Source organism: Mixophyes fleayi, chromosome 12 (assembly GCF_038048845.1).
Source record: "Mixophyes fleayi isolate aMixFle1 chromosome 12, aMixFle1.hap1, whole genome shotgun sequence".
Classification (NCBI taxonomy): Eukaryota; Metazoa; Chordata; class Amphibia; order Anura; family Limnodynastidae; genus Mixophyes; species Mixophyes fleayi.
The window spans coordinates 35,051,650-35,078,592 of NC_134413.1; the positions used below are offsets into that span (position 1 = coordinate 35,051,650).

Below are 26,943 nucleotides of genomic sequence, written 5' to 3' on the forward strand. Positions count from 1 at the left end.
AATATGTGTAAAATATATAGCCCACACTTTGGTTTCTGGGGGAAAAAAAGATTTTGAGAGAGCCTATTCAAATAGCAGATAAGCTCAGGACCTTCATCTGCTGTTTTTCCACTCTAGTTCAGCTGTATTCAGGCTGGGTATTTAGTTGTTTTACAATATATTCCTTCAGATGTGTTCTCTTCATCTGTCATAGCCATCGGCTGAAAAGATCCAGGACTCTGCACACTCCATAGAAATCGGTGGACGCTGCCGGTGCTGAGTGCACGCACACTGCAGGATTGGAACGACATTGTTTCATCGTTGAACAAGATTTTTAATCTGGTTCAAAAATTAAATTAAACCCTACATTGTGCTTTAGAATGATAATAGTTCATCATTAGAGCGCACAAACTAATGCGAAATCTGATCCAACGTTCGTTTATCGTGTGATTGGCCCGATAATCGACTGGAAAACCTGTAACGTGTACCCAGCTTAAGCTGATCTGCCGATTGTGGTGGAAGTCATTGGCACTAAATTTATTCTACCCTGGGGACCCTCTCTTCTCAGGGCCCCTTTCTGTATCTCTTCCTTTGCTGGATCCCAGGGATATCCAGCCCCCACCACCACCATCCCCGTGTGTTTTTATTTTACTTTTGTAATGTTAAAGAAATAAATACACAAAATAAAACACCTATTTTTAGATTTGGCAATCACTGCTTCACACTTTTGTAAATGAAACATTACTCTTGATTTTGAAGACCTGACATGGAGAAGTAGGGGGGGGGGGGAAACAGTGTGCCCTATAATATATTGATTTTAAAGAAAACTGTTCTTAGATGTCTTTTTATAATAAAACGAAAAAAATGTGTACGTTAAAAAAACAAACAAAACAGAAACCTGTGTGTCTTAAGGCCATGTACAGAGTAAGTCAAAAATATTCCATGCAGAACCTTAATGTTGCATAATAAAGAATGTTGCAAATATTTTAGGGCCGCACAGCTCCTTATAGAGGTGCCGGAAATAAATATCTCTGATGTAGAGAAACTGCTGTTTTTAGGTTTGTGAATATAGGAGTAAAACTGTTCACCTCCCACACAAATCTGTTGCAGAGTGGGAAACGACTACTTGGTAACTGTCCAGCAAATGACACACTGTAGCTGCATATTCTTTGATGGTCACATGTGAAGCTCCGTGTGCTGTAGTATGACGCAGGCATGTACCCATTTTCTAAATATATATCAGCTACTTTTAAAGAGTAATAACCTAACAATAAGTATATCTGTTGGTGACCAGTTTGGAAAGACAATAATGAAATGGTGAGGGGCATTGTATACAACGTATCCATATTCAATATTATAATAATTTAATGGGGCAAAAATCCAGGATGGTCCGGATCAGCCCAGAGCCAGTAATACAAACAAAAACCTATAAAGTGTCAAAACCAATAAGACAAAATTAAGAGTGCATAAAGATTAGCAAGTTGTTGGAAACTTTAACTCTTGAGCAATTGACTTGTGTTTATGAGAGGGGGGTAAAATTTTCAAAATCTAGTCCCTTTTAAGATACACACACTAATTGAAATAGAGTGTATAATAATCTTGTTGCAGGATTATTCCTGGCTTCAAACAGGCTATAGCATAGCAGCGGGCATCATAGTGGTATTCAGGATAGTAATAGGATATAAACTTGTAAGTTACAGTGTATATATTTAATACCCCTCTTAGAGGTTTGCCCTTCCTGGCATTTACAATTGGGGCTGAACAGAGGACTTGGTTGCATGTGACCCAGTTCCTGCTTTTGCCATTCCAGTCGACTCTCACATAGTGTGAACAAAGTATAGAGTAATGTAGTCTCAGGAGCCTAAACACAGGAAAATATAACATGTACTTTGGAATGCAGCATAAGTGTAAGACACAGGTTAATGAGTGAAAAGTAATGTAGGTTCTAACACTGCATAAAAGTGTACCCACTCACTGCAACTAAAGGAATTCTACTATGCTACTAAAAGTGTGTGTGGACATTAGCTCACTTGTCCAGCATTGATAATGTAAACAGGATTACTGCTGGGCTAGGCACTGGCATATAGTCTCTCTCTTACCCTCTCGGGGGCAGATAGATATTCACCTTCCCTTCTATTGCCTTCTTAAGTCTGTTTGGCAGCCCTCTGATTCTCCTAGCACAGGCCTGGTCAACCTGTGGCTCTCCAGGTATTGTGAAACTACAAGCCCCTGCATGCGTTACCAGTAGATAGCTGCCTGAAACCTGGCATGGCATGCTGGGACTTGCAGTTTCACAACACTTGGAGAGCCACTGGTTGGCTAGGCCTGCCCATCATTTCACCTACATAGTCACCTAGCAGAATGTGTAGTACAGCCAGATAGAGGAAGCAATTTCTACCTAATGAAATTAGTCAGGGAAATGTATAGTCATTGTTATGAAATTCTGCTCTTTACAGAACACTGATGCAATATATGTCTTAATACATTCAGTTATTCAGTACAGGCACTGAATCTCTTCAATGTGGAGTCAATGTTTAGCTTTAATATTGGGAATATTAAAGCTAAATAATGAAATCTTGGGGAAATTTATGTGTCAACATTTTAACAAAAACAGGAATTGTCATTATTCATTTCTAGCCCATAAAATTGTACATGGCGAATAATGAAGGTTCCACTGTACATCATTCGATGATGAGCCCTTTGCAATAAGATCACTTTCACCACAAGAATTTGGCTGGGTCTCCCACACACAGACACTTTTGTTTGGGATATTTTGTGTGGCAATGAAAGTACATTTTTGTGATTTGTATGACTCATGTTCCCCCTCCTCTTTCTTCATGTCTGTTAGATATGACTGTTCTTCTAGCTTGTTAGCCTGTCGCTCCCTGCCCCCTCGGCTGGTTTGTGTGTGTGTGTGTGTGTGTGTGTGTGTGTGTGTGTGTGTGTGTGTGTGTGTGTGTGTGGTTTCCTGCCGTTATTGATGTTCTGCCTCAGCTGCTGGAACCACATAAATGTCCTCCTCAGAAGCTGTGACTCTGTGCAGCCTCTAGTAGAGATCACTGTATGTTTTCAGCTGTTCAAGCCACGTGGACAGTTACTCTAAATATGGAGTCCTGAGGGAACAGACCATCTGCTTTGAGACGAGAGAGATTTGTGGAAGTCTTCCTGCCTTGACTTGCTCAAAGCTTTTTTTTTTTACCATACAATTCCTCATCTATGCAGCCTCTAGGACAGGCCTGTCCAACCTGTGGCCCTCCAGATGTTGTGAAACTACAAGTCCCAGCATGCCCTTCCAGCTATCAACTGGTTGTCTACTGGCAAAGCATACTGGAACTTGTAGTTTCACAACATCTGGAGGGCCGCAGGTTGGACAGGCCTGCTCTAGGAGATGATCTTGTATCCTGTGATTTCACAGTCACAGCTGTAATAAGTATATACTTTTCATCATTTCACCCTATACCAGTGTTCCTACTTTTGTGATAGTATATTGTTTATATTAAGGAAGGATATCTGTCGTACCTCCAGCTGTTGCTCAGGGTTCCCTCCCATAATTGTTGTTCAAGCTGGACTGGAGTGATAGTTTTCTCATCGCTGACGTATACCAGACCTCTCAACAGTTCAGTGCATGTATCTCAACATGCTTTCTGATGCAGATTATGATCAAATACAATTTATTATGCACAGCTAGAAATGGCAAAATGTGTTACTACATGTTTAAGGACAAGTGTAGAGTTTATTCATGTAGACAAATACACCATACCACAAAAAATGACACATCAACAGGAAAGAGGGGCATGGCCAGGGGTACAAGTTATACTTGCTGTGGAAAATTGTTTGAACTTTCAATGATGGATCTCTAAGCACCCATGGCAGGAAATCCATAGCTTTTCTTTTTTTCTAATGAAATTCTATATAATTTTTGACTCCCAAAAACTCCAAGTCAAACAAGGTGAATTAATATTGCTGAATGTATAGTGTAGTAGACATTTGCATTTGTAATAATATCCAATCTTCTGCGTTTCAATGTATTATTAATGTTTTTTCTCTATCACTTAGTGTGTCCTCCTCCCCCGGAACCAGAGAATGGTGGATTCATGTGTCACCCTCCACATTGTGAAAAGCCTTTCACCTCTGGCAGTGTCATAGAGTACTTCTGTGCAGAGGGATACATGTTGAAGGGGGACTACAAATTCCTAACCTGCAAGAATAGAGCTTGGAACCCACCTATGGGCATTAGCTGCAGACTTAGCCAAGGTGAGTGCTGATTAAACCTATGCATATAGACCTGACGACTGCCAGTATTTGGCGCCCTAGTGCAAACATTACCCCATCCAATGCAGTGTTTTAGAGTGCAGTTCTAATTCTTTAATTTTTTGTTTTCAGAAACCAGCAAAAATACTAGCATTGGTGTGCCAACACTATCCATCGTTGCCTCAACTGCTAGCTCTGTGGCCTTAATACTGCTGCTTATCGTCCTCTTTGTGCTACTACAGCCCAAAATCAAGTCCTTTCACCACAGCAGGTATGTTTCATTGGCTTTTTTTACTTTGTGAATTCTTCCCACTTACTCATAATTGTACATATTAAAAAGCATTTCTCTGTTACAACAGGTTGCTTTTCATTCTAGGCAAGCTTCAGCAGAATTTGGGGTGTAAAAGCTGGTTTTTGTTCCAGGTTGATTAATGGTTTTTGCAAAACCAGAAAAACTTAAATTGCTAATTTGGAGATAAACAGTTGTGGGGTGAATTCAATTCCCCCCGAAGTAAAGCCGTGCTAAAACTATTACCGTTATTACGTGTAATTACTGTTTTTACGGTAGTTCTAACGCCGACTTTTTGCTCGCAGCTCAGGGAGCTACGAGCAGAAAGTCAGGGTAAAACAGAAAGCCAGTAATAGTTTTAGCCCGGCGGTTCTTCGGGGGGAATTGAATTCCCCCCCGAGGTGTATACAGTGTTTCCCAAGCTTAGAACGCCTTACGTGATAAGTGAAATAATTAGGACCACCTGTGGACCTGTTACAATGTGTCGATCAATAATGAATACACCTGTGCACCAGCACGCAGATATGGGAAACATGCACTGTTAGGGGTCTCTTTCACGCTCAATTCGGATTATGTGTCTTAGCGCTGTGTAATTGGTGGGTTACTTATTTAATATAGATACATGCAAGGTTTATTTAAGAAGGGGTTGCCCAAAAGTGACCAACCCATTTAATACTTCACTGCTGCTTTTAGATCTCTATGAATACTACAATTTTTCATCTCCAACTTTTGCTGGTTTATGTAGACAGCTGTAAGGGAAGTGTGCAGAAGTGCATAACACTTGGCAATAACATAGGCACAAAAAGGAAGTTTAATGTTCAAACAGAAAAAAATCCAAAGATGAGAAGTGTGGTTTTAGATTGGTAACTGTCTGCAAAAGCAAGAATTTAGAAATGATAAAAATCAAAGTGAGCTCAATGAAAATGGGCAGTATAGTGTTCATTGCACTTATAGCAAAGTCCATTTTATGATAACGGAAATGCTAAAGTTTACAAATGTGTCACCGACTGACTCAGAAATCTAAAACTAGACTGCCTTATCTTTCCATGCAAGCCATATGCACATAGGGCCACATTTGGAGTTGGGAGCAAATCCAAGTGAAGAGTTCATATCTGCACCTGGACAAACCATGCTGCAATGCAGGGGGTGCAGAGGTCTATAATAGTCATGAAATGGACCTTGAGGATTCACTAGGACTAGTGACATCACTGAGACATGTGACACTCACTGCTCAGTGATGTCCCTAAAGACACACAAGATGGCTGCCTCCACTGTTTATAGTACTTTTTAGTTTAACGAAATGGTAATGCATGTTATAAATACTTATTAAGTGGTGCTTCATTTATTAGTAAAGCAAAACTATTCATGATCATTTCCTGACCACATGATCTGTCTGTGAGTGAAGTTCCTGAGGTATGTTGTCTCTTACAGGCGTGAAACGTGTGTGCCCGGGGAGCAGGTTTCTATCATGGTTGATGGAGTGCAGGTCGCCCTTCCTTCCTATGAGGAAGCAGTTTATGGCAGTGCAGGAAACTGTATTCCATCTGCCAGTTCTCGTGTGCAGATTGTGTTGTCTGAAGGGCCAGGAGAGGAGCAGGACCTACAGCAGGAGGTGTCCGGCTCAGACATCCCAGGACAATCTATGGGGACTACTCATATCACTGTCCAAACTATGGCACATACTACACAATACACAGCTGGCAGCTCACAGCGCTCAGAGACTGTGCTGGTCCATCAGGCTTCCTCCCAGTGGGTGTCTGGAGCAGAGAGCAGGACGATGGGAAGGGAAGGAGTGGATTCTGAAAGCAGTGATGTGCAGAGCCTTCTGTCACTGTCATCCGAGGAGTACACAGATGGTGAGTAGATACCATCCCATACATCCACAGTTATAGTTTAATACCAACAAATAGATGTTGTTTTCTCTTCACTAGAAGACTTGTTTAATAACATGATGCAAATAGCATTTTGTACACATTGCGTATACTATTGAATAAGCCCATATGAATGATCATTATATTGTGATGCCTTTTCTCTGTGTGGCAGTTGTCCTAAAACATTGTGTATGGCTTTGTGTGCTGTTTATTAGCAGTTGGCATGTGTTTGTGTCCTCTGAGTGGCACTGGTTTATTTTTCCAGACAGCTACTTTGCATTATTGGTGCTTTCTTTGTAATGTGTATTGTGTGTGCTGCCAGGCTGTGTTTATAATACTGTACACTCTGCTGGGGATTGATTCTCTGCTTCATCTAATGTCTATGCGATGTATGCGTGTCTCTTCTTTCTGTCTCGCTGTGATCATTGTGGAGCATTCCTTACTTTATCTAGTCCTTCTCTTCTGCACACGTCAGTGCAACTTGCTTGCTGCATTTCTTGTCTGAATTTTTTCTTTATACATTTTCTCCCCAGATATCCCACTGCTGAAAGAAGCTTGAACTTTTGTAACTCCTCACTCAACCCTGCAGAATCTCCACAATCTTCCTGATCTGCACTTCCTGTATTAACAGGAGCTCTGGAGCTGACAAATTGTGCCCATCCCCCACCTAACCTCAACCCAACAGCCCATTGAGCACAGGCGCTCTGTTCCCTATCTGCACAGATGGTCTGAGCCTTACTTGCAGAGGTGTACAACTATATTTAATATGTATGTGTTATATTATAGGCTATATATAAGAATACCCCCTGTGATGGGGGATGGATCTTCATTTGCCTGGCACTTACCCTTACTAAATATATTGATGCCTCCTGGCCTTCCCAGTGAATTTAGCATTTGCACAGACGACCCTTGGCTTCCATAAGGCATACACTGCTATGTGCAGAAATATATATGGTCCCCAAGAGAGGACTTTCATCCCAGGCTGGCCCCAGACTAAGTTATCTGATCCAGTTGGCGACAATGATGGAATCCAGTGCAATATTCCCTGGCTTTACAGCACACAAGAGGAGGATTCTGCCGACACCTTAATGATCAGGCTGACGGCTCTTTCTGCAGTTCATTATGTTTGGTGTCATTTAGAAAAACATGAATCATCATTGGGCTGAAAGTTTGAGATGAGGCTGTGTGTAGCATAGTAACTATGTTTTGGATTTGTGTGGTGTGACACATCCACCCCAGTGAGTTCCTCCACCGCTCTTGGGTAGCCTGGGCAAGTAGTTTGGGCTGTTCTTAAAATTTACAGTTTCTCTTAGTAGGTCTTGCTATGAAATGTTTTGATATAAATTTAAAGGGGAAGTATCTTTGAAACTGTGACACTTTTTTATTTAGGGATGCACCAAATACACGTTCTAGGATTCATCCGGATACTGATTATTATTATTATTATTTTTTTTAAATTAATTTTTACAAGTAATTCTACCAACTATTGAAGCCAAATTAGAACCCGGCTTTTTATTTAGATTATGTGGGTGTGGACTAAATAAAAAAAAATCATGTCTTTAATGCTAGATCCAGGAAGTGCTAACTATCTACCTTGAATCAAAAGGAACTGACTTCGGTATAGTTGCCCAGCATTCTGACCAATCCTGTATTCTGTGCATCCTTACTTTATATAACTAGATGCAATTAAGTACATTTGAACACTGCAGTGTTAAATTAGAAACCTTTTCATAGTTTTGACTATTTTTTTTCTTCAATACTCTGTAGCATCAAATCTATATTTACAGTCATTCACTATTACTGTCTATGGAGTGTTATCACTGGCAAAGTGCTGTCCATCAAGATTTATGTGATGGATATATGTCACACATGTACAATTTCAATTTTGAAGACCTGGAGGTAAATGTATCTTGCTGCGAGTTTCTGGCTGGTTTAAAAAGTGGAGATGTAGATCTAGTTATCATTTATTTAGTACAAGCTATAAAATGATAGTTGAATCTGATTGGTTGCTATAGGAAACATCTCCACTTTTTAAACCCGCTGGAAACTTGCAGCTTAATGCATTTACCCCCTGGAAACTGTGCAGGCAGATGTTCTTTAATTGTAACATACCTTTTTGAGGATTGTAACTGGCAATCCTGCTTCTACGTTGTAGCCATGTTGTATGCCGTCGTTGACTAAGGAGACAATCGGCTAGATTTACTAAGCTGCGGGTTTGAAAAAGTGGGGATGTTGCCTATAGCAACCAATCAGATTCTAGCTGTCATTTATTAAGTACTTTCTACAAAATGACAGCTAGAATCTGATTGGTTGCTATAGGCAACATCCCCACTTTTTCAAACCCGCAGCTTAGTAAATCTAGCCCAATGTGTTATACAGGACAGGTGGAAATGAGGATTATGTTGGGTGGGAAGCAATAGAGCAGAAAATGGGTATGTGTGTGTGTGGGGGCAAAAACTGGGTTACGAACATACAGGAAGCCTAGCCCTAAATACTATCTTTGTCATGTTCATTGAGCGAACAAGAAATTTTCCGTGAGATGCAGGAATTGAGAGGAAAGGGAGTTGCATAAAACAGGAACGAAGAAGGGAGGTTGGATTCTTGCTAGTGTGAGTGTGTATTATACCATTTACTACATCAGACGAATGTCACATGCACACCTCCTACACTAGTCTGCTTGTGTAGGAGTGTATACTTGTGAGTGTGTGTGTGTGTGTATATATATGCAAGTGTGTACATGTTTTTGCGTCAGTTTGTATGCTTTTGGGGCCTTTTTTTTTTTTCTTTTCTTTTCTTTTGTGTCACCAATGTAAAATTAAAAGTTTACAATTCAGAAACAACACTGTTGCAGTGCAGACCAGTATCCAGTTGTGTAACAGTGACATGTTTTATTGTTTATGACAAAATATATCATTTCCCCAACAAGATGCTCTAATTAACATGAACATGTCATCTACACACAGTGGAGTCAGCCAGTTTGTAAGTTGAACCAGTATTCATGTGAATCCATTCGCTAAGAACTATTGGCAATATACCTCATGCCTTAGTGATGTCACTGGTACCTGGTGATTTTATAGGCTGCCTCTACTGTTTGTCGATGAGATGTCTAGGATAAGTGTTGATTTTCATTGTGCCACATTGACTTTCCTTTTATGCAGTTGTTTGGTCACCTGTCTCTAGACCTCTTTCCCACAATCAGATGTGCAATATTTTCAGTAGCATTATATGTGTGAGGCTGTGTGATGTGCGGTCATTCACCTACTTGTAAATACCTTTCTACAGACTCCTCTGCAACTATAACCAAGGCTTTGCTTTAAATTGTGGGGTCTTAACCTTTTTTCTATAGTTTTTGGGGTTTTTCTATAGGGGTGGTAAATACTGCCCTCTAACGTATATCAGGTGATTTTAATTTATACCCACTAGCTAGAGCGTTTGAATATGGTTACTGCCCTGGACATTGCATGCGAGATGGCAATAGATAACCACCACAATGGTAATCTGTATTGTCTTCCAGGTGTTCCAAGCAGTATTGTGGTCACCGAATGTGGTATGGTATGGGGCACTGCATGCAGGTGTTCAGGGCTTGTTAACCCCTCTGGTGCGAGAATGATACATTATAAATAAATCACAGCTTTATTCCCTCTGCTTTGACTGTCACCCTGGACATTGCTGTGGGGCTGAAGATAATATTTTAATATTTGTACAAAGTAATTTAATTTTAATTGTTCTATGTATATAACTGCATTTCTAAATAATAAAAAAAAAAAGTTTCTTTTTAAAGTTCAATTTTGTAACATTTCATTGTTAAACTTGATACAAAATTTGTCTCATCCTTTTTATACAACTTATTTTTTTATTTTTATTTTTAAAACTATCATGAAAATTTCAACTTGGATTGTAAAGAAAAAAAAAATCACGTGATTGGTTTCTTCAGCTGCTAAATGTGCCAATTTATTTGCAAATGGGAGATTTGTCTATGTGTTCACATACAGTGGGATAAATTTTATGTCTGCTTTTGCTCTTTGGACTTGCATGAGAAGTCTTTTGAAATCAAAAGAATGAACGGGTTTGCCTGTAAGGACTACCAGCGATCTCCTGCATACACGTAACGTATATTTATAGACACAATTACATATTTGTAAATGTAGGTGATTTCTCTTTTTAAATGCTTCAAAACTAAAATGAAAACTTAATGTTTTTATCTGTTTTTGCTTTGAAATCACTGTTTATAGAAGTCTACTTTGTTGGTACAAGATACTTGCAAAGCATCAATATCTCGCCCACATTGTGATTTGTGGATGAACTAAGCCTAGACAACACTAAGTTAATTAGTGACAATAAATACATAGTCTGCAGCAGAGTCAAGAGACAGGGTCTGATGGTGTAACTGCCAGGGGACCCAAAGCAATAGGGATGCCCATCTGCCCTAGGGTATCGGTAGCGGCGGAAATACCATTGGTACACTGTACAAGGGCCACCGTTGACTCTAATGGATTGTTTTATAAAGTGTTTTTGTGGGGGTTTTTTTTGTCACAGCCCGTCTAGTGAGATTTGGGGGAACGGGAGGCACGAGTCTTCCCTCCACCAGAAGCACTTGCCCTGATGCTGTGTCACAAGTGCTTACAGTGTATGGAGTACATGTTTACTGTACACCTGTTATTTCCATTCTAATTTGTTTTATTTGCTATTAGCAGGCAAGTGCTTTCTACAGCTAGTGTGTGTACAATTCCTTTAAAAAAAAAAAAATCTGAACCTGGTTGGCACTCTTGACAATAACTATCAATTTAATGAGCAGAGATTAATTTTTAAGCTGATTTGTCTTTTATGTTGACTACTGTAAATTCAGTTCAGACTATTATTATTATGAGAAGTGGCTTCCTGTCTTAAGAAAACAACTCAATAACATCCTACATTATAGAAACTCACTTTTTTATTTTATTTACCTAGTGGTTGATGTGTATCTGTTTTTTGTTTGTTTTGGGATGTTTTTTTAAAACTTTTTTTTTTTTAACTTTATTCAAAATGCAAATACAACCATGTAGTCTGATTCATATGTGTAATATTTGTCTTTATCACAGCAAGTTCTTTTCACCCCTTCACACACAATTTGTGATGGTAATGCAGATAAAGAGCATGCACTGCCCCTACTGCTTACAATTAACCACCTACTGAAAATGTTTCAAATGTGCTTGTCTGCAGCAGAAGCTGCAACATTCAGCTGTTTGAAGGTTTTTTTTTTTTGTCTTGGGGCGGGGGAGGAGATCAGATATGTGGAGTGGCCCATGGGCCTCTGGCTAGGGGGAGAGGACATTAGTAACAATTTACAGTATGTAGTGGTGCAGCTTTAAGCCTGGGCTAGCCTGTAACAACAGCTTTAACTAGAAACCAAAGCTGGGAAGACAGCAGAATTTTTGGCTGAAACACTAAAACTTGTTTCAGTGTAGGTATTATTATTTATTATTATGTGTTTATATGGCACCAGCTTACTCCTTAGTGCTTTACAATTAGAGGGGTAAGTATGGCCTTTACTTTTACCAAGGATCGATAGGTAGACCCCAAGCCTAAGCTGGTCCATGGCATAGAAAACATAAGACCCCATTAATTAATGTATAGAGAGTATATAATTGTAGCATTGGTAAAAAAAATAATACATATTTTAAAGGTAACTTTAAAGTGTAAATGTTGCTTACTCACAGGAACTTAATAACATCACTGTCGCTTGTAAGTGTCTAGTGAATTGATTATCCTCATGATTATTGGTGGATGAAACCTATCAATTCACTAGGCAATAAACCAGCTACTGCCACTGTTTGGTTCTTTAAAGTGAAGCATATTTAATTCTGGGTCCAGCTGCAAATCTATCAAACTCACCTGAACACAAGAGGCCCGAGAACACTAAAGACATAATTGGTCATATTTGTGTCTCTTCTACCTGGTGAATGCCGCCCTTTGTCATGACTACACTACTGTGTAGGCTCTTGTATGTTTCTCACAGGTAAACATGTGTAGAGGGCTCAGATGTCTTGATTTTCCCAGGACTTTATTTTATTCTTCCAAAATACAGAGCTGCAGATCTGAGCAAAACATTTTTTTTGGGGGGGGGGGGGTTTGGTGGTGTTTAGTATTGTGCTAGACCTGGGTTTAGATCTGCAAGAAACACATTCTGCTGTGGTTTCCTTCCTAGACGTGGGCACAGTGATGACTAAACACATTTTCTTTTGCCGTAAGTGTAAAAAAAAAAAGCAAAAAAAAAAACAAATGTTATCTGTGGCAATAAAAGAACGATTGGATAAAAATTTGGAATGCAAATATGTATGTTGTATATCATTTTTAGAAATCATATTTTAATAAATATATTACAGGCAATACATGTAAGGGGCATAGGGAACTATGCGGTGGATGAAAGGCACGTGTTCCACTCTGCTCACAGACACGGACTAAAACGGAGAAACTGCATAAAGCTTAAGATGACACACCACACAACCTGTCATTAATGAAGTGCATCTGTGACATAAGTATGGTCCAATGGCAGGAAAAAATTGGAAGTGCTAGCAGAGAGGGTGAAGTGTGGGTATAATGCTGTAACCAAGACAATGCAGTTCCACCAGAAATACATAATCTATTGTGAGTTCCTACAACATCATTCAACCAATGAATATTGGAATTTTCAGCCACTCCTGGAATAAATGTGCACAAACCTAATTTCATCCAATTCAATTAGTAGTTTTGTTTTTTTAATATTCTCATTAGTGTTTAAACTTTAGACCAAATTGTCACGCCGATTAATTAGCATATAATTTGTTAAACTTCACCCCTCATCCGGCCATTCAAATTTGTGGTCACAAACACGTTTGTGAGAGGTAAACATTTTTTTTAGGGCATGCTCTCGGTGAATTGAAATTATGGCCAGAATGCTATACGAAACATTGGTGCATAGTCTATCACAAAACATACAAGGAAAGATTAAAGGCTCTAAACAGGTATAGTGTGGAGCAGAGACGGTATAGAGGAGGTTGAGGCTTCCAAGTAGATCAGAGGAAAGCATTAGAACTACAGGACACATACTAAAACTAGGGTAATATGTCTGAGCTAAAGCTGGGTTGTTGACCCAAAGATAATTCAGAGATTGGAGCAAGGAAAGGGACTGGAACCCAAATTACAGGCTTGCCCAACTTTGGGGAAATTGATATACTTTCCCAAAATGTTGTGGGGAGAGGGAATGAGGATGATCACCAGTGAATTGCTTGCCATTCACCTAGGACTGGGGGAAGTGAGGGATCAAAAAGAGCCCCTATCTTTCTAGACCAGGGAATAGGCCTAGTCCATATTGAGGCTATTTCCAGCCTTATGGAGCAGGGGCCAGCAAAAACAGGTAGAAAAGGATGCAGCAAATGAATAAATTATCACAAAAGTCTAATATAAAGAATTGCAAAGATTATTTTCATTTATTAAAAAAAAATAATTAAGAAGTGCCCTATTTGTCAATAAACAGACCGGGTGATTTCTGTACCAAAACTGTGTGGTAAATCTGTCTCTGTGTGGTCGCGGTAAGTTGTGTGCAGGGGGTTTCCCAAACCCCTGGGGGTAAATGTATGAACATGCGGGTTCTTCAACACCAGCGTGTTTGGCGATTAAATTTCAAGCGGCGCTGCATTGTAAAGGGAAACTTCCCTTTACAATGCAGCATGTTCATACATTTACCCCCCCTGGTTTGTAGTAATGGACTTTCTCCAGAAGAAGAACCACGTGTCAAGATTTGGATGGAGGCACTGTTTAATTAAAAAAAAAATAACCCGCTTTATCAGATCATTTACAAACACCATTTCCCAAAGGTAAAATTATGTTACATTGGTAAAAAAAACAAACCATGGTTGACACAAGTATGATGGCTCAAAATGTATGCTGATTAATTAATATTCCCCCCCCCCCCCCCCCCCACTCAGGTACTTCTGGCTAGGGAGTCTTTTAAAATATTTAATACAAGCCCTTGTGGCACTACAGGTGCCAGCATGCACAGGGATGACAGTGCATATTATCACTTGTAGATAAGACTACTAAGTAGGCAGACTCTCCAGAAATTAACTCATTTCACATTGAGTGCCCCTCATGCGTGGTCCATTCTGTGCATCAGCATTATTAATTCTCATGGATTACATCAGATCAATAAAATATTATTTTATGTAAGTATTTATTAGGAAAAACATTGGAATAAAAATCACAGGGAAAATAATTATGTGGCACTTTTTTTTTTTTTTTTTTTTTTATTACCATCATGGATGCACTATTGGTTATTTCATTCAAAGGGGCACTATTATTTATATTGTTCGATCAAGTGGGCACTGTTATTTATTTTGATCAAGGCAACAGTATTCATGTATTTAAGGAAGGAAAAACTATTTTGTTATTACTACACTTGCAGTGCACGCTTGTGGTACTGCAAGTGTCAGTATGCACTGTTGTCTATTTGCTTGCTGGGACTTATAGTGCCACAAGTGCTTGCACTGCATTTTAACATACTTTCCCTGGTAGCTTCCGACCACCATCTCATTCGAGCCTTGCGGCAGAGGTTTGCCTGAAGAACCTTGCCCCTAAGGGGCTCCGTAGCTCCAGCAAAGGGGGTCCTAAAGATCCTAGTACTCCCAAGGAGTCTTATGGCTTTGGGGAAAGGAGTTCTTTACCTTTTGGAAAGGGCCCTAAGTACCAGCCCCCATGCACTGTTCTTTTCTTTTTTTTTTTCACCTTACACTGGGAGATTGGAAGCACCACACCTCAGGCTTCAATAATGAAAAAAAGCAATGCATCCTTTAAAAAAGAAATAGCAGTCCTGGTCACAGAATGCACACTTTGGAGTAGTAAGTAATCTTGTTTTATAGAAGCCTTGATTTCAAACATCCCAGCTGGCAGCCCATGAGAACAAATTAGAAGAGAGAAAAGAGAATAATTTGAAGCTTGCAAGTCAGACAAAGTGTTCCAATGGGAACTGCTGATCTATACCAGTATTCACAGATATTTTGGGGTGCCATCTTATCGCAGATGGATATAACTGGTTATTGGTCCTGCAAAACTAATCTAGCCTTTGCTTGAGACAGTTTTTATGAAAACTATCCTATTCACTTGCTGGGATCAGCTGATTGTTATGAATACCCATTGGCTGAAAAGATCTTTGTTGGGCTTTACCTTTAACAGCCCTTTTTCTTATAGAACAATATGTGTTCACCAATAATTGGTTGCCCTCAGGACTTCACCCATAGTAGTAGGGGCTTATCAGTTTAGGGTGTTCTTGGGTGTGAACCAATGGACTCTTTTATTCTCGGCAGAGTTTGGGGCAGAATTGTCTGGAAAAAAAGCATATAAACCTGCAATAATAATTGAAGCCAAGGACCCTCTGGAGGGCATTTAAGTCACTTGGCTTGGACTTAGATGGATCCATGGTGAAAACATTCAGTGAGGATGGAGGAGGGGCGCCGGCAAAAAATACCCACTCCCCCCACCAACGAAGAGGGGAACCTTCAGGCGTTGGGGCCTAACGGGGGATTCCCCGGCGGGCCAGTCCGACCCTGGCGTTGGCACATTGCGAACACTAGTTAAATAATTCTAATTTTATACACCAAATAGCATCTCCAGAGATGTTGTAAAAGAACCAGTTTATACACGTCTAGAGGCGGGAGCCTGATGAAAGGACACCTGGACACACATGGAAATATGACACCAACCTCAAGGAACAATGACCAGAGGAATTAACCAATGGGGTGTTGAATGTGGACCTTAATACTGTAGTTGTGTATCTTTGTGATGTCACTGCTTTTTATGACTGTACAGTGTATAAAATGTTCAACTCTGGCTTTGGAAACCAGAGCGATCTGACAGAAGCTTGTGGTGTTGCCAACTGGGCAAGCTTATGAATGTGATACTTTGCCTTTAATCTATTTTGCAAATAAAACTCTTGTGCTTTGCAACCACAGCGATCGCATCAGAGAATCTTTATTGCCTATGATACATACAGACGGAACACTTAGTACATTGTTTTCATGCGCTTCCTTTATATGTTGGTATGTCTTATTACATTTCTACTTTTTGTAATTATGATGACTCCACTTCTATATCTTCTTCACTCTGTGTGTTTTTTGTCCACTGCCCCATTTGTTCATATTACATTTTTGGAAAAAGTGTTCAAAACCAAATAAAACTAAAAGTTACAGATAAAAACATGGTAGTGTCTTAGTTTGGACTAACCTTCTCCAATTCTCCAGTCCACAACACTTGGGAGATTGAGTGAAGGAAAGTAATGTCTTTGTTTTTCATCCATTAACTAGGCAGCCCCTGAAGTTCACTTTAGTAAACTCACATTAGCTGCTGAAGTTCATTCAGGAAAAGGCAGGGCTGGTTGCTTGATGATAAGCAATACACATGGAGATCTGCATTGTACACTGCTCAGCAGAATGGAGCTGTGCATTGTAAACTAGTCACCAGAATGTGGCTTTGCTTAGTTAATTAGTCACCATAATGGGACTTACATTGTAAACTCTATTTGTAAATAAATCAAATTCTATAGAGTCATGGTGACTTTAACCCCTTTTTGTTTCATCTGCAACTATTCTAATTATTATTAATGATCCACCTTTAGTTGCGACATTAATGATGCCTTGTAAATTAAGTAATCCACAGCCTCCCTCCTTTGTAATTGGGCAAGGATTCTTATACATTCCTGAGTACACATCCAAGTGCTTACTGGGTACCCTTACGGAAGGGTATAGCCAGGGAATATGAGAACCACCTACTTCCCCTCATTTGTACTGGGCACATATCAAAATAATTATAATGGTTGTTATCTGTTTAAGAGATGGTCAAGTGAAGTAAATAAAATTACTCACATAAATATAATTCTGCTTCCATGTATCTTTCTTTTGTCTCAAACTATTGCCCAACAAAAATAGTTAAACAATTATCAGGAACAAGACCAAAAGCGGCACCTAGTGGCTTATCTGTGAATAGCATAATTTCCTGTTCATGTGGTTTAGCTAGAAATCGCTGGCATACATCATCATCATTTATTTGTTCATAGATTTCATCCTAGACGTTTCCCCCTAAGTAATACTTTCATACATTTTTTCCAGAAAAATCTTATAGAAACAAATCTATTAATTTTTCATTTAGATTATACATTTTTTGAAGAAAATGCATATTGAAGCAAAAAGTTCATATAGTAAATGTCAAGTAGCATAGACATTTATTCACATATCTATCCAATCTCATTGTTAAAATCCAGATAGACGTCCGTCACAAAATAGTGCACTACAAGGCTAGAAAATAACAATCACATAAAGCCTACACTGCGTTTCAGTGTTACATAAGGAATAATTATTATTCAATAACTTATTTTTTTTTATATAGTGCCAGTACATTAAGCTGTGCTTTACAGGGAATGTTTATCATTCAATTCCCACACTAACATTAACCTAGCAGTATGTCTTTGGGAGTAAACCTACGCAAACAGGGAGAACATACAAACTCCACAATATAAAACATTCCCAGTTACAGAACGTTTTTCGAGCTCTATATAATGTGCAACAAGACTTCTCCTTAGTCCTCAACCCTTCAATTCAGGGGCATACGCAGGATTTTTAGAGGGAGATTTCGTGCATGGAGAAGCCAATTTAACAAGTATTGAGGCAGTACTTTTACCACAGCTTTATTCTTTAAATAAATATATATTTTTTTATATGAATGGAGGTTTATAAATATATTTTTATTCTGTAAATAAATGTAATCTGCACCTGTGCATTTGCTGCTATCAGGAGGGGGTGATTGGAGTGCAGACACATTGTTCTGGGCAAGTGGAAGTGTGCACTTGTCACAGATAAGATGAGAGGACACAATGAGACAGATAAGAGATATGGGACAAACAACAGGGAAGAAAGAAAGGGCCAGGAACACACAAAGAGGAGAATCACACACACACTCTTGTTTTTGTTGCATTGTGAGGGCCACACACACACACACACACTCGTTTTTGTTGCATTGTGAGGGCCACACACACACACACTCTTGTTTTTGTTGCATTGTGAGGGCCCATGACTGGAACATGATGTATAGGGACACCCCTTTCCTAATGCCCTGTCGACAGAACAATCATAGGGGTATGTGTAGGAGCGGTTTGTCACCAGAGTTACCACATGAGATTTACACTTTGACTTTGCATAAAGTACTGACATGGACTGCAAGCTGGGGAAAGTGTAATGTATTTTCACTGTCTGACGACATCCACATTCCTACATACATAAATTAATAAACAATAACAATAGTGGGAAAAGTTTCATGAACGTATTCTGGCCGTCTGAGGATCTCCGCATGCCCGTTCCACCGACGCCTAGCCATGGAGGCTACAGCCCTGTTCAACCACTGCGCATCATTTCAACAAGTTTGAGCCCTCTTTAAAGCTCTTATGCGGTTCCTTATGTAGAAATTCACCCCCGACCAGTTCCGATCTTTTAGTATGGATGGTTCAGCCATGAGGCATGCAACACAGTCTCGCTTTCTGGGCACCCGGCCGGTGGTAGTCGGCATATCAATGCTGACTACACCGACAACATTTATCCCGATATCTTCAGTCTGGACGGCTGATTCCCGACAAGGATCTATGACGACTGTACTGTGAAGCGACTTCAGCCAAGCACGATGAAGGAAGACGCCGGCAGGACTTGATGACATCAGTGAGCTAGGCGACGCTGTTAACGCTACTCTTAAGGGGGTAGTGTAAGTATGCGGTTATGTACACTGTACAACCCTTTCTAAAGTACATTGTACATAGCCGCATACTTACATTACTTATATCTCCTCATCACCAGCTTCACAGTGTCTACTAAAACTCACCTGTTCCTTAAGGCCTACCAACCATCCACTTAACCTCTCACCCTTCTGTTTCTCCCCTGGCTCCTTTTACTCTCCCCTTTGCTTCACTGGCTCCCTCTTGTGCCTGATTTTGTCTACCCTCCCTTAGGATGTAAGCTCGTATGAGCAGGGCCCCTCTCCCCTCCTGTCTCCACACCTGTTCTTTCGCTCTGTCTTTACAGTATTTGCCTGCCTGGAGTTTCTGAAGTTCTGGTACTTTGTGTTTATTGTTCTGTATTGTTTTACCCTGTATAGTCTACTGTTTGTACCATGTACGGCGCTGCGGATACCTTGTGGCGCCTAACAAATAAACGATAATAATAATAATAATTGGGCGGTAAAGTCTTCCATCCTCTCCAAAGGGGTAACTCTTCTGGCCTGTAGCAGTAGCCTGCCCATTTCTCTAAGCTTCTGACAGATGTACTTGTGCTTGCTAACGTCTGATCCAACCTGGTTGAAGAGATGCTGCCCCATCTACATGATGCATCGGCCATTTTTGACTGCGAGTAAGACTTCATCCTGGGTCATGTCACTCAAGAGCTTCCAAAAGCCACCACTGATATCAGGTGGAACAGGCTGAGCAAAGGCGCACAGTGACTGGACTGTTCTTGCCAGATGTGAGCTTGTTGCCCCTTCGGTTTAGCTTATATCTCTTCATGTGTTTCCACAGGTATTTCCTTGCAAACAAGCCCTGGCAGGCTACAGAGCATCCATCTCTTTGTCTGGAAGTTTGCAGTGGACAGAACGCCATGGCCTGCCCTAATTGCCTCAGCGTTGTGTGCAAAGTTGCCCCTATTGCAAAGATGTGCCATTTGCTTGCTCCTTTCTTTTGAGTGCTTGGGAAATTTCAGGGCCCAGGCTACTTTGGTCTCATTGTGGTAAGCATGCTCCATGTGCAGGGCAGTTTTTAAGAGGGGCTTCTCACAGTACAGGCAGTACTGCTTTTTGTTATATGCCCTGAAGCCATCATTGTTTCTGGATAGCGTTTGGACAGACACCACGTCGTCTCTCTGACCCTCTGTTTAAAACACAGCTGCCAGAAGGTCAAGAATAGTCGTACATAGAACTCATCTCTGGGTACCTGCACTCCGCTGCACTCCGCTGCGCTGCTGGACAACGGGGTATCAGCGCTGGTGTCTGAACCGCTCTCCTCCAAAATGTCAGTGTCATATTCGTCTCCACTGCTCTCTGGGCTATAGTCGAAGCTACCAGTGGGCTCTGTCATGCTTTACTGTCCCCGCCTTATCTTCTGCAGCAGACGGATTCGACTATGTCTTTACCCGCTTGGTGTTTAAAGCGCCGGCCGGATGCAGTCATTACCTCTTCCTGCTCCTGCTCCTGCTATACATTTGGACGGTATACTGGCCTCTAGTGGTGTGGTGCACACACACACTTTCACCCCTCCACGTTGGACACACGCATACTTTTGGTCCGACAAATGTGACTTGCAGGCACATGCCACATTTTTATGCTGAGCATATCAGCAAGGTCCCCTGCATTGATTAGTCTTGGAAACCTTTGTGGGAACCTCAATTTTTGTCCCCACTACGACTCAGACCCCCACAGTGTTGGTGTGTAAACAGGTCAATGTCCCCACAAGCATATGAATGCAAGTACACACACACATTCACATTTAAAATAAATCTACCCCCACTGAATGTAGAGAATGAAGAATATGATCTCAGGGCAGTGTATTTTGTCCTATTCTGCTCTGCGGTTTCTCAGCCAGATGAAGACACCTGCTACTCACTGTTACAACAGTCAGCATGCTCCATACTGGTGCTCTTGCCAGTGCTGGATGCAGTGACCAGGAAATGGTTCACTACATTAAAAGGAATGCGCTGCTCAGACGTGAAGTGGTAAGGATGGGGTCTGTGCTCTTCAAACTATGTTGCTGTGTGCTGCCTTTTCTATGGCAATTAGCAGCGCGTGGCCCATGATGAAGCCAGCATTAGGAGGTGATGATTCCAGCACATAAGGGGTGGGGGTTTCTGAGGAACTGGAAGCCCCTCCTAAATGCATGTCTACAAGCATCCCCTGAAACCCCATTGCTGTATGCAACTTACCAAAACATCCTCCTTAACCTCCCCAAAATTTTGTATCCGATTACTACCCCTCTACTACACTGGTTTCCAAACTTTTTTACACTAGGAACCACCTACAGATTTTTTTTTTTCCTGGGAACCCCAAAATGTTTCCTCTTGTGCTTCACTACAAACACGCTGTGGATTTGGTTGCTCTTGATGCCCAATATGTGAAAAAAACTATTTTGATGTAATCATTGTCATATTTTTTTTTCTTCTAATTTGAGAGATTATGTTTTTGTTGGTCATAAAGATGTTTCGGAGGGGGAGGCGATTCAGCACATGGCTGATCAGATTTAGAAGTTGATGCTGCTGCATTGTGTGTGTGTGTGTTTCAAGGCCAAGGGGTAAATGTATGATACTCCGGTTTCTTCAACTCCTGCGAGTTCGGTGAGATGACAGCTAAAATTTAAAGCGGCGCTGCCTTGTAAAGGGAAACTTGCCTTTACAAGGCAGCGCTGCTTTAAATTTTAGCTGTCATCTTGCCGAACTCGCGGGAGTTGAAGAAACTGGAGCATCATACATTTACCCCCAAGACTTTTGCTTCCCTTGTTCCCCCAACAATCCATTGTCAATTTTCTTTGTTTATTTTTGTTATTAACTAGTTAGGAAACACAGTTCTATTCTTGTAGAAAAGTGTGCCTTTTTATGGTTAGTGAAAGCATGCACCTCAGCAGGAGACAGTGATCTGCATCCCTCCAGCCAGGGACTTTTTAAGAACTGAGTTTGGGCCTGTGTGCAACAGTACCTGAACAAAATGCAAATGTGAGCACATATTCAAGCTAAACAAAAACCTATCTAGCCCACTGAAATCGCTGCAAGGAAGAATAGACTCCAATGTTACTACAGTAAAGTTTCATAACTCCAAATACTGTAGAACTACAAGTAACTTGCTAGCTACAGAAAGTCTGTGGCAACCTGTAACTCTCCAGATGGGACAGGGCATTCTGATAATTCTAACTCCTTTCTTCCTCCTGGCTCCCTGGCCAGACTTAATAGTCACCTGACAGAAGACACATCACAAGTAGATCCACCACTTGACAATAAGAACAACAGTGCAGCCATTACTAATTTTTTGACAACACCCAGGGGACAATTCAAGTATCCCTAGGGAGTAACTGGTTGGGAATCACTGCTTTAATACATATGTAAATGCAGAGCTAATACATACATTTAACAATATCTACAATAAAATCTAAAACAAATTTAGTTTAGATTTCATACATATATGAACAAAAACTCTGCTATGAAAGCAATTAATGAATATACGTGCTTATATTGGTTGAAAGTTTTTGTAGTGTGTACCCAGCCAAAGTCTAATACACTTGCATTGCTATGGGTACATGGTTATCCTATGCTGCCCAAATTGTGACAGTAAGTGGTGTCTACGTTGACTCTGTTCTACCTTTTTAAGCCACTCTCTTTTTTTTAATTATTATTACCTTTTAAACCTATTCACTAGCGTGGGGGTTTGTTTGTGGGGGGCGGGGCATGATGACATGATATGCAGCACCACTACCCCACTCCTGCTCAGTAATTATGCGATTTTCTCTATCTTCATTGCACACTGGGGAGTGGGGCCATGATGACATGATTTGCATCCTCTGTAGTCCAAAACACAGGTCTGCTTATGAGATCTCTGTGAATCAGCAAAATATTTTTTTAACTTTAGTTAGTTTAATTAGTTAGGAACTTTGTTACTATCTTTCTTCAGTTACTGTAATTTAATACTGTCAATATAATTATATCTTTGTTGGTGATTATTCATCTGGCAAGGACTTGGTTGTTGTGGCTTGCAACTGGGGTGAAGTTTGTGTGTAAGTCAGAGTGTGATATCACTTATCAGTTAGCGCCTGCTATCGGTGATATGCAGAGGCTGTCTTAAAGACTCCTGGTCCAGATGGTATGGTACGTATAGCGTTGTCCTTTGGCACTCTTGGTTCCCTTTCTTCTAGATCAGGGGTGGGCAACCTGCGGCTCTCCAGGTGTTGTGAAACTCCAAGTCCCAGCATGCTTTTCCAGTAGATAACAGCAGATAGGTGGCAAGGCATGCTGGGATTTGTAGTTTTACAACACCTGGAGAGCCGCAGGTTGCCTACCCCTGTTCTAGATGCTGCCTCAGTCAGTGATGATGTCCTCTCTGATCACTCTGGTGTTCCTTAACTCTGCTGGGTGCCCTCTTTAACCGATGCCCCTCCAGTTATATTCTCTGATTAATTCTGATATCTTCACTTAAATAACTTTTATCCTGATTCTCTCAGTCAGTCTTTCGTTTTTATCCATTTAGGCATATGTTTCCTGTTTCTGTAAGGTTTTTTTCTCCAGCTGTCCTACCCCTGTCTCGTAACTTTCTTACGTGTTTTATTAACTCACTCTCTTACTCTAATCTCTTTGTTTTCCTTTATATCTCCTTTTTATTCAAATACTGTTTCTTTAAGCAGTGCCTCATTTAGCTCTCTCTGTTTTGGTTCTGCTATCCAAAACCTCTCTTTACCCTCCATTTTATATTAGCTTCTCCAATGTCCTGTGTTGATCCTTATCTTTGTCCTTTATTTAATGCATTTTTGTTTACTATTATAGCACTGCCTTGCTACCATTTTGCTTTATCCCCTTCACTCAAACTTCTTCTGCCAGTCTCCCTCCATTATTCCTGGTTCTTTGGTCTTAATCACACTTGCCAGTCTCTGGATTGTGGTGCTCGTGATTCGCTCCATCTTTCTTTCCAGTGATACTCACGCCTGATATATACAGGGGCGGATCTAGCATTTTGTTTTGAGGGTGGCGATTTAGTCCCCTTTTTTGGAAGGCAGGCAGAGGATGCTGCCCGGCTGCTCTGATTGTGTTTAAAGCACAATCACAATGGCTGGGCAGGATTCTCTGTCTGCCTGTCTCTGCCATGTCCAAGACCTGCACATAGCAGCCATATCACGGACCTGCAGCATACCCCTGCTAGGGAAAGGTGAATGCCCGTTCGCCAAACTCCCCTCGTGAAACTGTCAATGGATATACACTATATGGACAAAAGTATTTGGCCACTCCTGTTAATTATTAAATTGAGGTGTTTCAATCAGACCCGTTGCCAGAGGTGTATAAAATCAAGCACCTAGCCATGCAATCTCCATTTGCAAACATTTGTAATACAAAATGGGTCGTTCTGAAGAGCTCAATGACTTCAAGCTCTGCTGATTCCATAGCTGAAGAGTTCAGAACTTTCGCTAGCATTAATGTAAGCACAAAAAGCAAAGGAAGTTTAATGGAATGGGTTTCCATGGCCGAGCAGCTGCATGTAAGCCTCTCATCACCAAGATCAACAAGCATCGAAAAGAGTGGTGTAAAGTACACCGACACTGGACTGTGGAGCAGTGGAAACGTGTTCTGTGGAGTGATGAATCACGGTTCTCTGGCAGTCAGAGGCGCAGGTTTGGTGGATGCGGGGAGAGCGTTACCAGCCTGACTGCATTATGCCAAATGTGAAGTTTAGTGGAGGAGGGATAATGGTATGGGGCTGTTTTTCAGGGTTTGTGCTAGGCCCCTTATCTCCAGTGAAGGGCAATCTTAATGCCCTTAATACCAAGTAATTTTTGACAATGCTATGCTTCCAACTTTGTGGCAACAGTTTGGGAAAGGCCCTTTTCTATTCCAACATGACTGTGCCCCAGTGCACAAAGCATGGACTACAAAGACATGGTTTGATGAGTTTGGTGTGGACAGGGCCTGATCAACCATTAGGCTGATCAGGCTGCAGCCTGGGGAGCTGGGTCCCTAGGGGGTGCAGCGCTGGCACAATTAGCAAGCTTTTTTTTAAAAAAAAAAAAATGTACTATCTAAAGTGTCCGGTGCTGCCTACTCCATTATCGAGCTGCCCCTGCTCTCAAGGGGACGATCCGACTGTCAGTGTATCCAATCACACTGATGCAGGCAGCTAATATCAAATCCGATGCTCAATCACACTGATGTCAGTGCAGCTGCAGTGCTAAGCTTAGTGCGGTCATGTGAGATGATCACATGACCACACTTGCTGCACTAATAGGGCAGCTAACAGCATGGGATGTGCTGTTAGTCGCCTGTCCAGAAGACAGAAGTGCCAGAGAGAAGAGGAGCAGAAGACTTCAAGGTAAGTTCTATTTGTTAAATATCAGGGAGGGGGGGGCGGGTTAAGGAAGTAGCCATCTCCACACAGGCCAGAACTGTTATTACTTGTACCCTTTAATCCAGCGGTTCCCAAAGTGTGCGCCGTGGCTCCCAGGGGTGCAGCGGCGCTGTCGCAGGGGTGCCGCAGCCAGGAGACAAAAAAACAAAACAAAAAAAATAACTTACCAATCCGGCGGAACCTGGGACCCAGCATCCTCCTCCCTCACTGAATGTCGGCCGTGACATCATCACGCCCAATATATTCAGTGAGAAGCGGCAGGAGAGACGAGGATGCTGGGTCCCGGGCACCGCTGTATTGGTAAGAAGATAGAAGAGAAGACAGAAGAATAGAATAAAGAAGGCCAAGTATGGTAAGTAAAAAAACGGAGTCGAAGGTGAAAGGAAACCGCAATGGAGGGGCAAAAGAATGAAGGAGGGGGCAGAGTAAGGATCTTAATATCCCTAGGTTACCCTATTACCACCCTCTACACAGCTAACACATGACAACAACCCTCAGACTAACATTTCTACACACACAGCCCACTCAATACTTTTACTTTTGCATTCTAGCTGGTCCAGTGTGCAGTATTATGTAGCACATGCCCTTGTGTTTCAAACTCCCATTGTCCCATAGATTGTAAGCTTGCGAGCAGGGTTCTCTTACCTCTCCGTCTGTATGTATTACCCAGTATTGTTTTATTAATGTTTGTTCCCAATTGTAAAGTGCTACGGAATTTGCTGGAGCTATATAAATAAATGTTGATGATGTGGATGAAGAGGGGCAGACAGTGTGTGTGGATGAAGGGGCACATTGTGATGATTTTTGTACATGTTGTTTTATTTTGTTTGATCTTATTCCTCTTGATATTAGCTGTAAATTATTCTTTGACAGAAATGTAATAGAAAAATATATATATAAATATTCTTTTCCCTTGGATTTATGTATTTTATTTTTGAAAACAACTTACTTAGTATTATTTCTGGCCTGACCTAAATACTTATTACATTATTTTGACTCAAATTCTTAAAAAACGGGACTGCTCAGTAATTCTTTTGATGGGGTGCCTTGAAAAAGTTATGGAGACTCTAAGGGGCATATTCAATTGACGGCGGGATCGCCGTAAATCCCGCGCTCAAAAAATATTACCGTTAATACGGTAATATCTCGCTGGATTTCAGCTTGCAGCTCCCTGAGCTGCGAGCTGAAATCCAGCGAGTAAATTACCGTATTAACGGTAATATTTTTTGAGCGCGGGATTTACGGCGATCCCTCCGTCAAACGAATATGCCCCGAACTGAAAAAGTTTGGGAATCACTGCTTTAATCATTTGTATTAGGTGTGACGGTTCTACTCTATACTGCCAAACTGTTATAGTGGTTGACATAGGTACTACACCGTATTGCATCTCTATCTGCTCTACTTGGTCTAGTTGCATCTTGCATTCCTGTT

The 26,943-nt window shown here is 41.0% G+C and overlaps 1 protein-coding gene and 1 long non-coding RNA gene across 2 annotated transcripts in view; one reads left to right on the forward strand and one right to left on the reverse strand.

Annotated features, from left to right (window-relative positions):
* Positions 1-10,176, forward strand: part of SUSD6 (sushi domain containing 6) — a 33,336-nt gene extending 23,160 nt beyond the window's left edge. The window contains exons 3-6 of the mRNA XM_075192745.1: positions 4,036-4,233; positions 4,363-4,501; positions 5,951-6,375; positions 6,924-10,176. Of these exons, the coding sequence (XP_075048846.1) occupies positions 4,036-4,233; positions 4,363-4,501; positions 5,951-6,375; positions 6,924-6,949 (788 nt within the window). The 3' untranslated portion in view covers positions 6,950-10,176. The remainder of the gene's footprint in view (positions 1-4,035; positions 4,234-4,362; positions 4,502-5,950; positions 6,376-6,923) is intronic.
* LOC142108835 (uncharacterized) overlaps positions 1-26,943 on the reverse strand; it is a 58,407-nt gene that overhangs the window by 1,827 nt on the left and 29,637 nt on the right. The window lies entirely within an intron of this gene.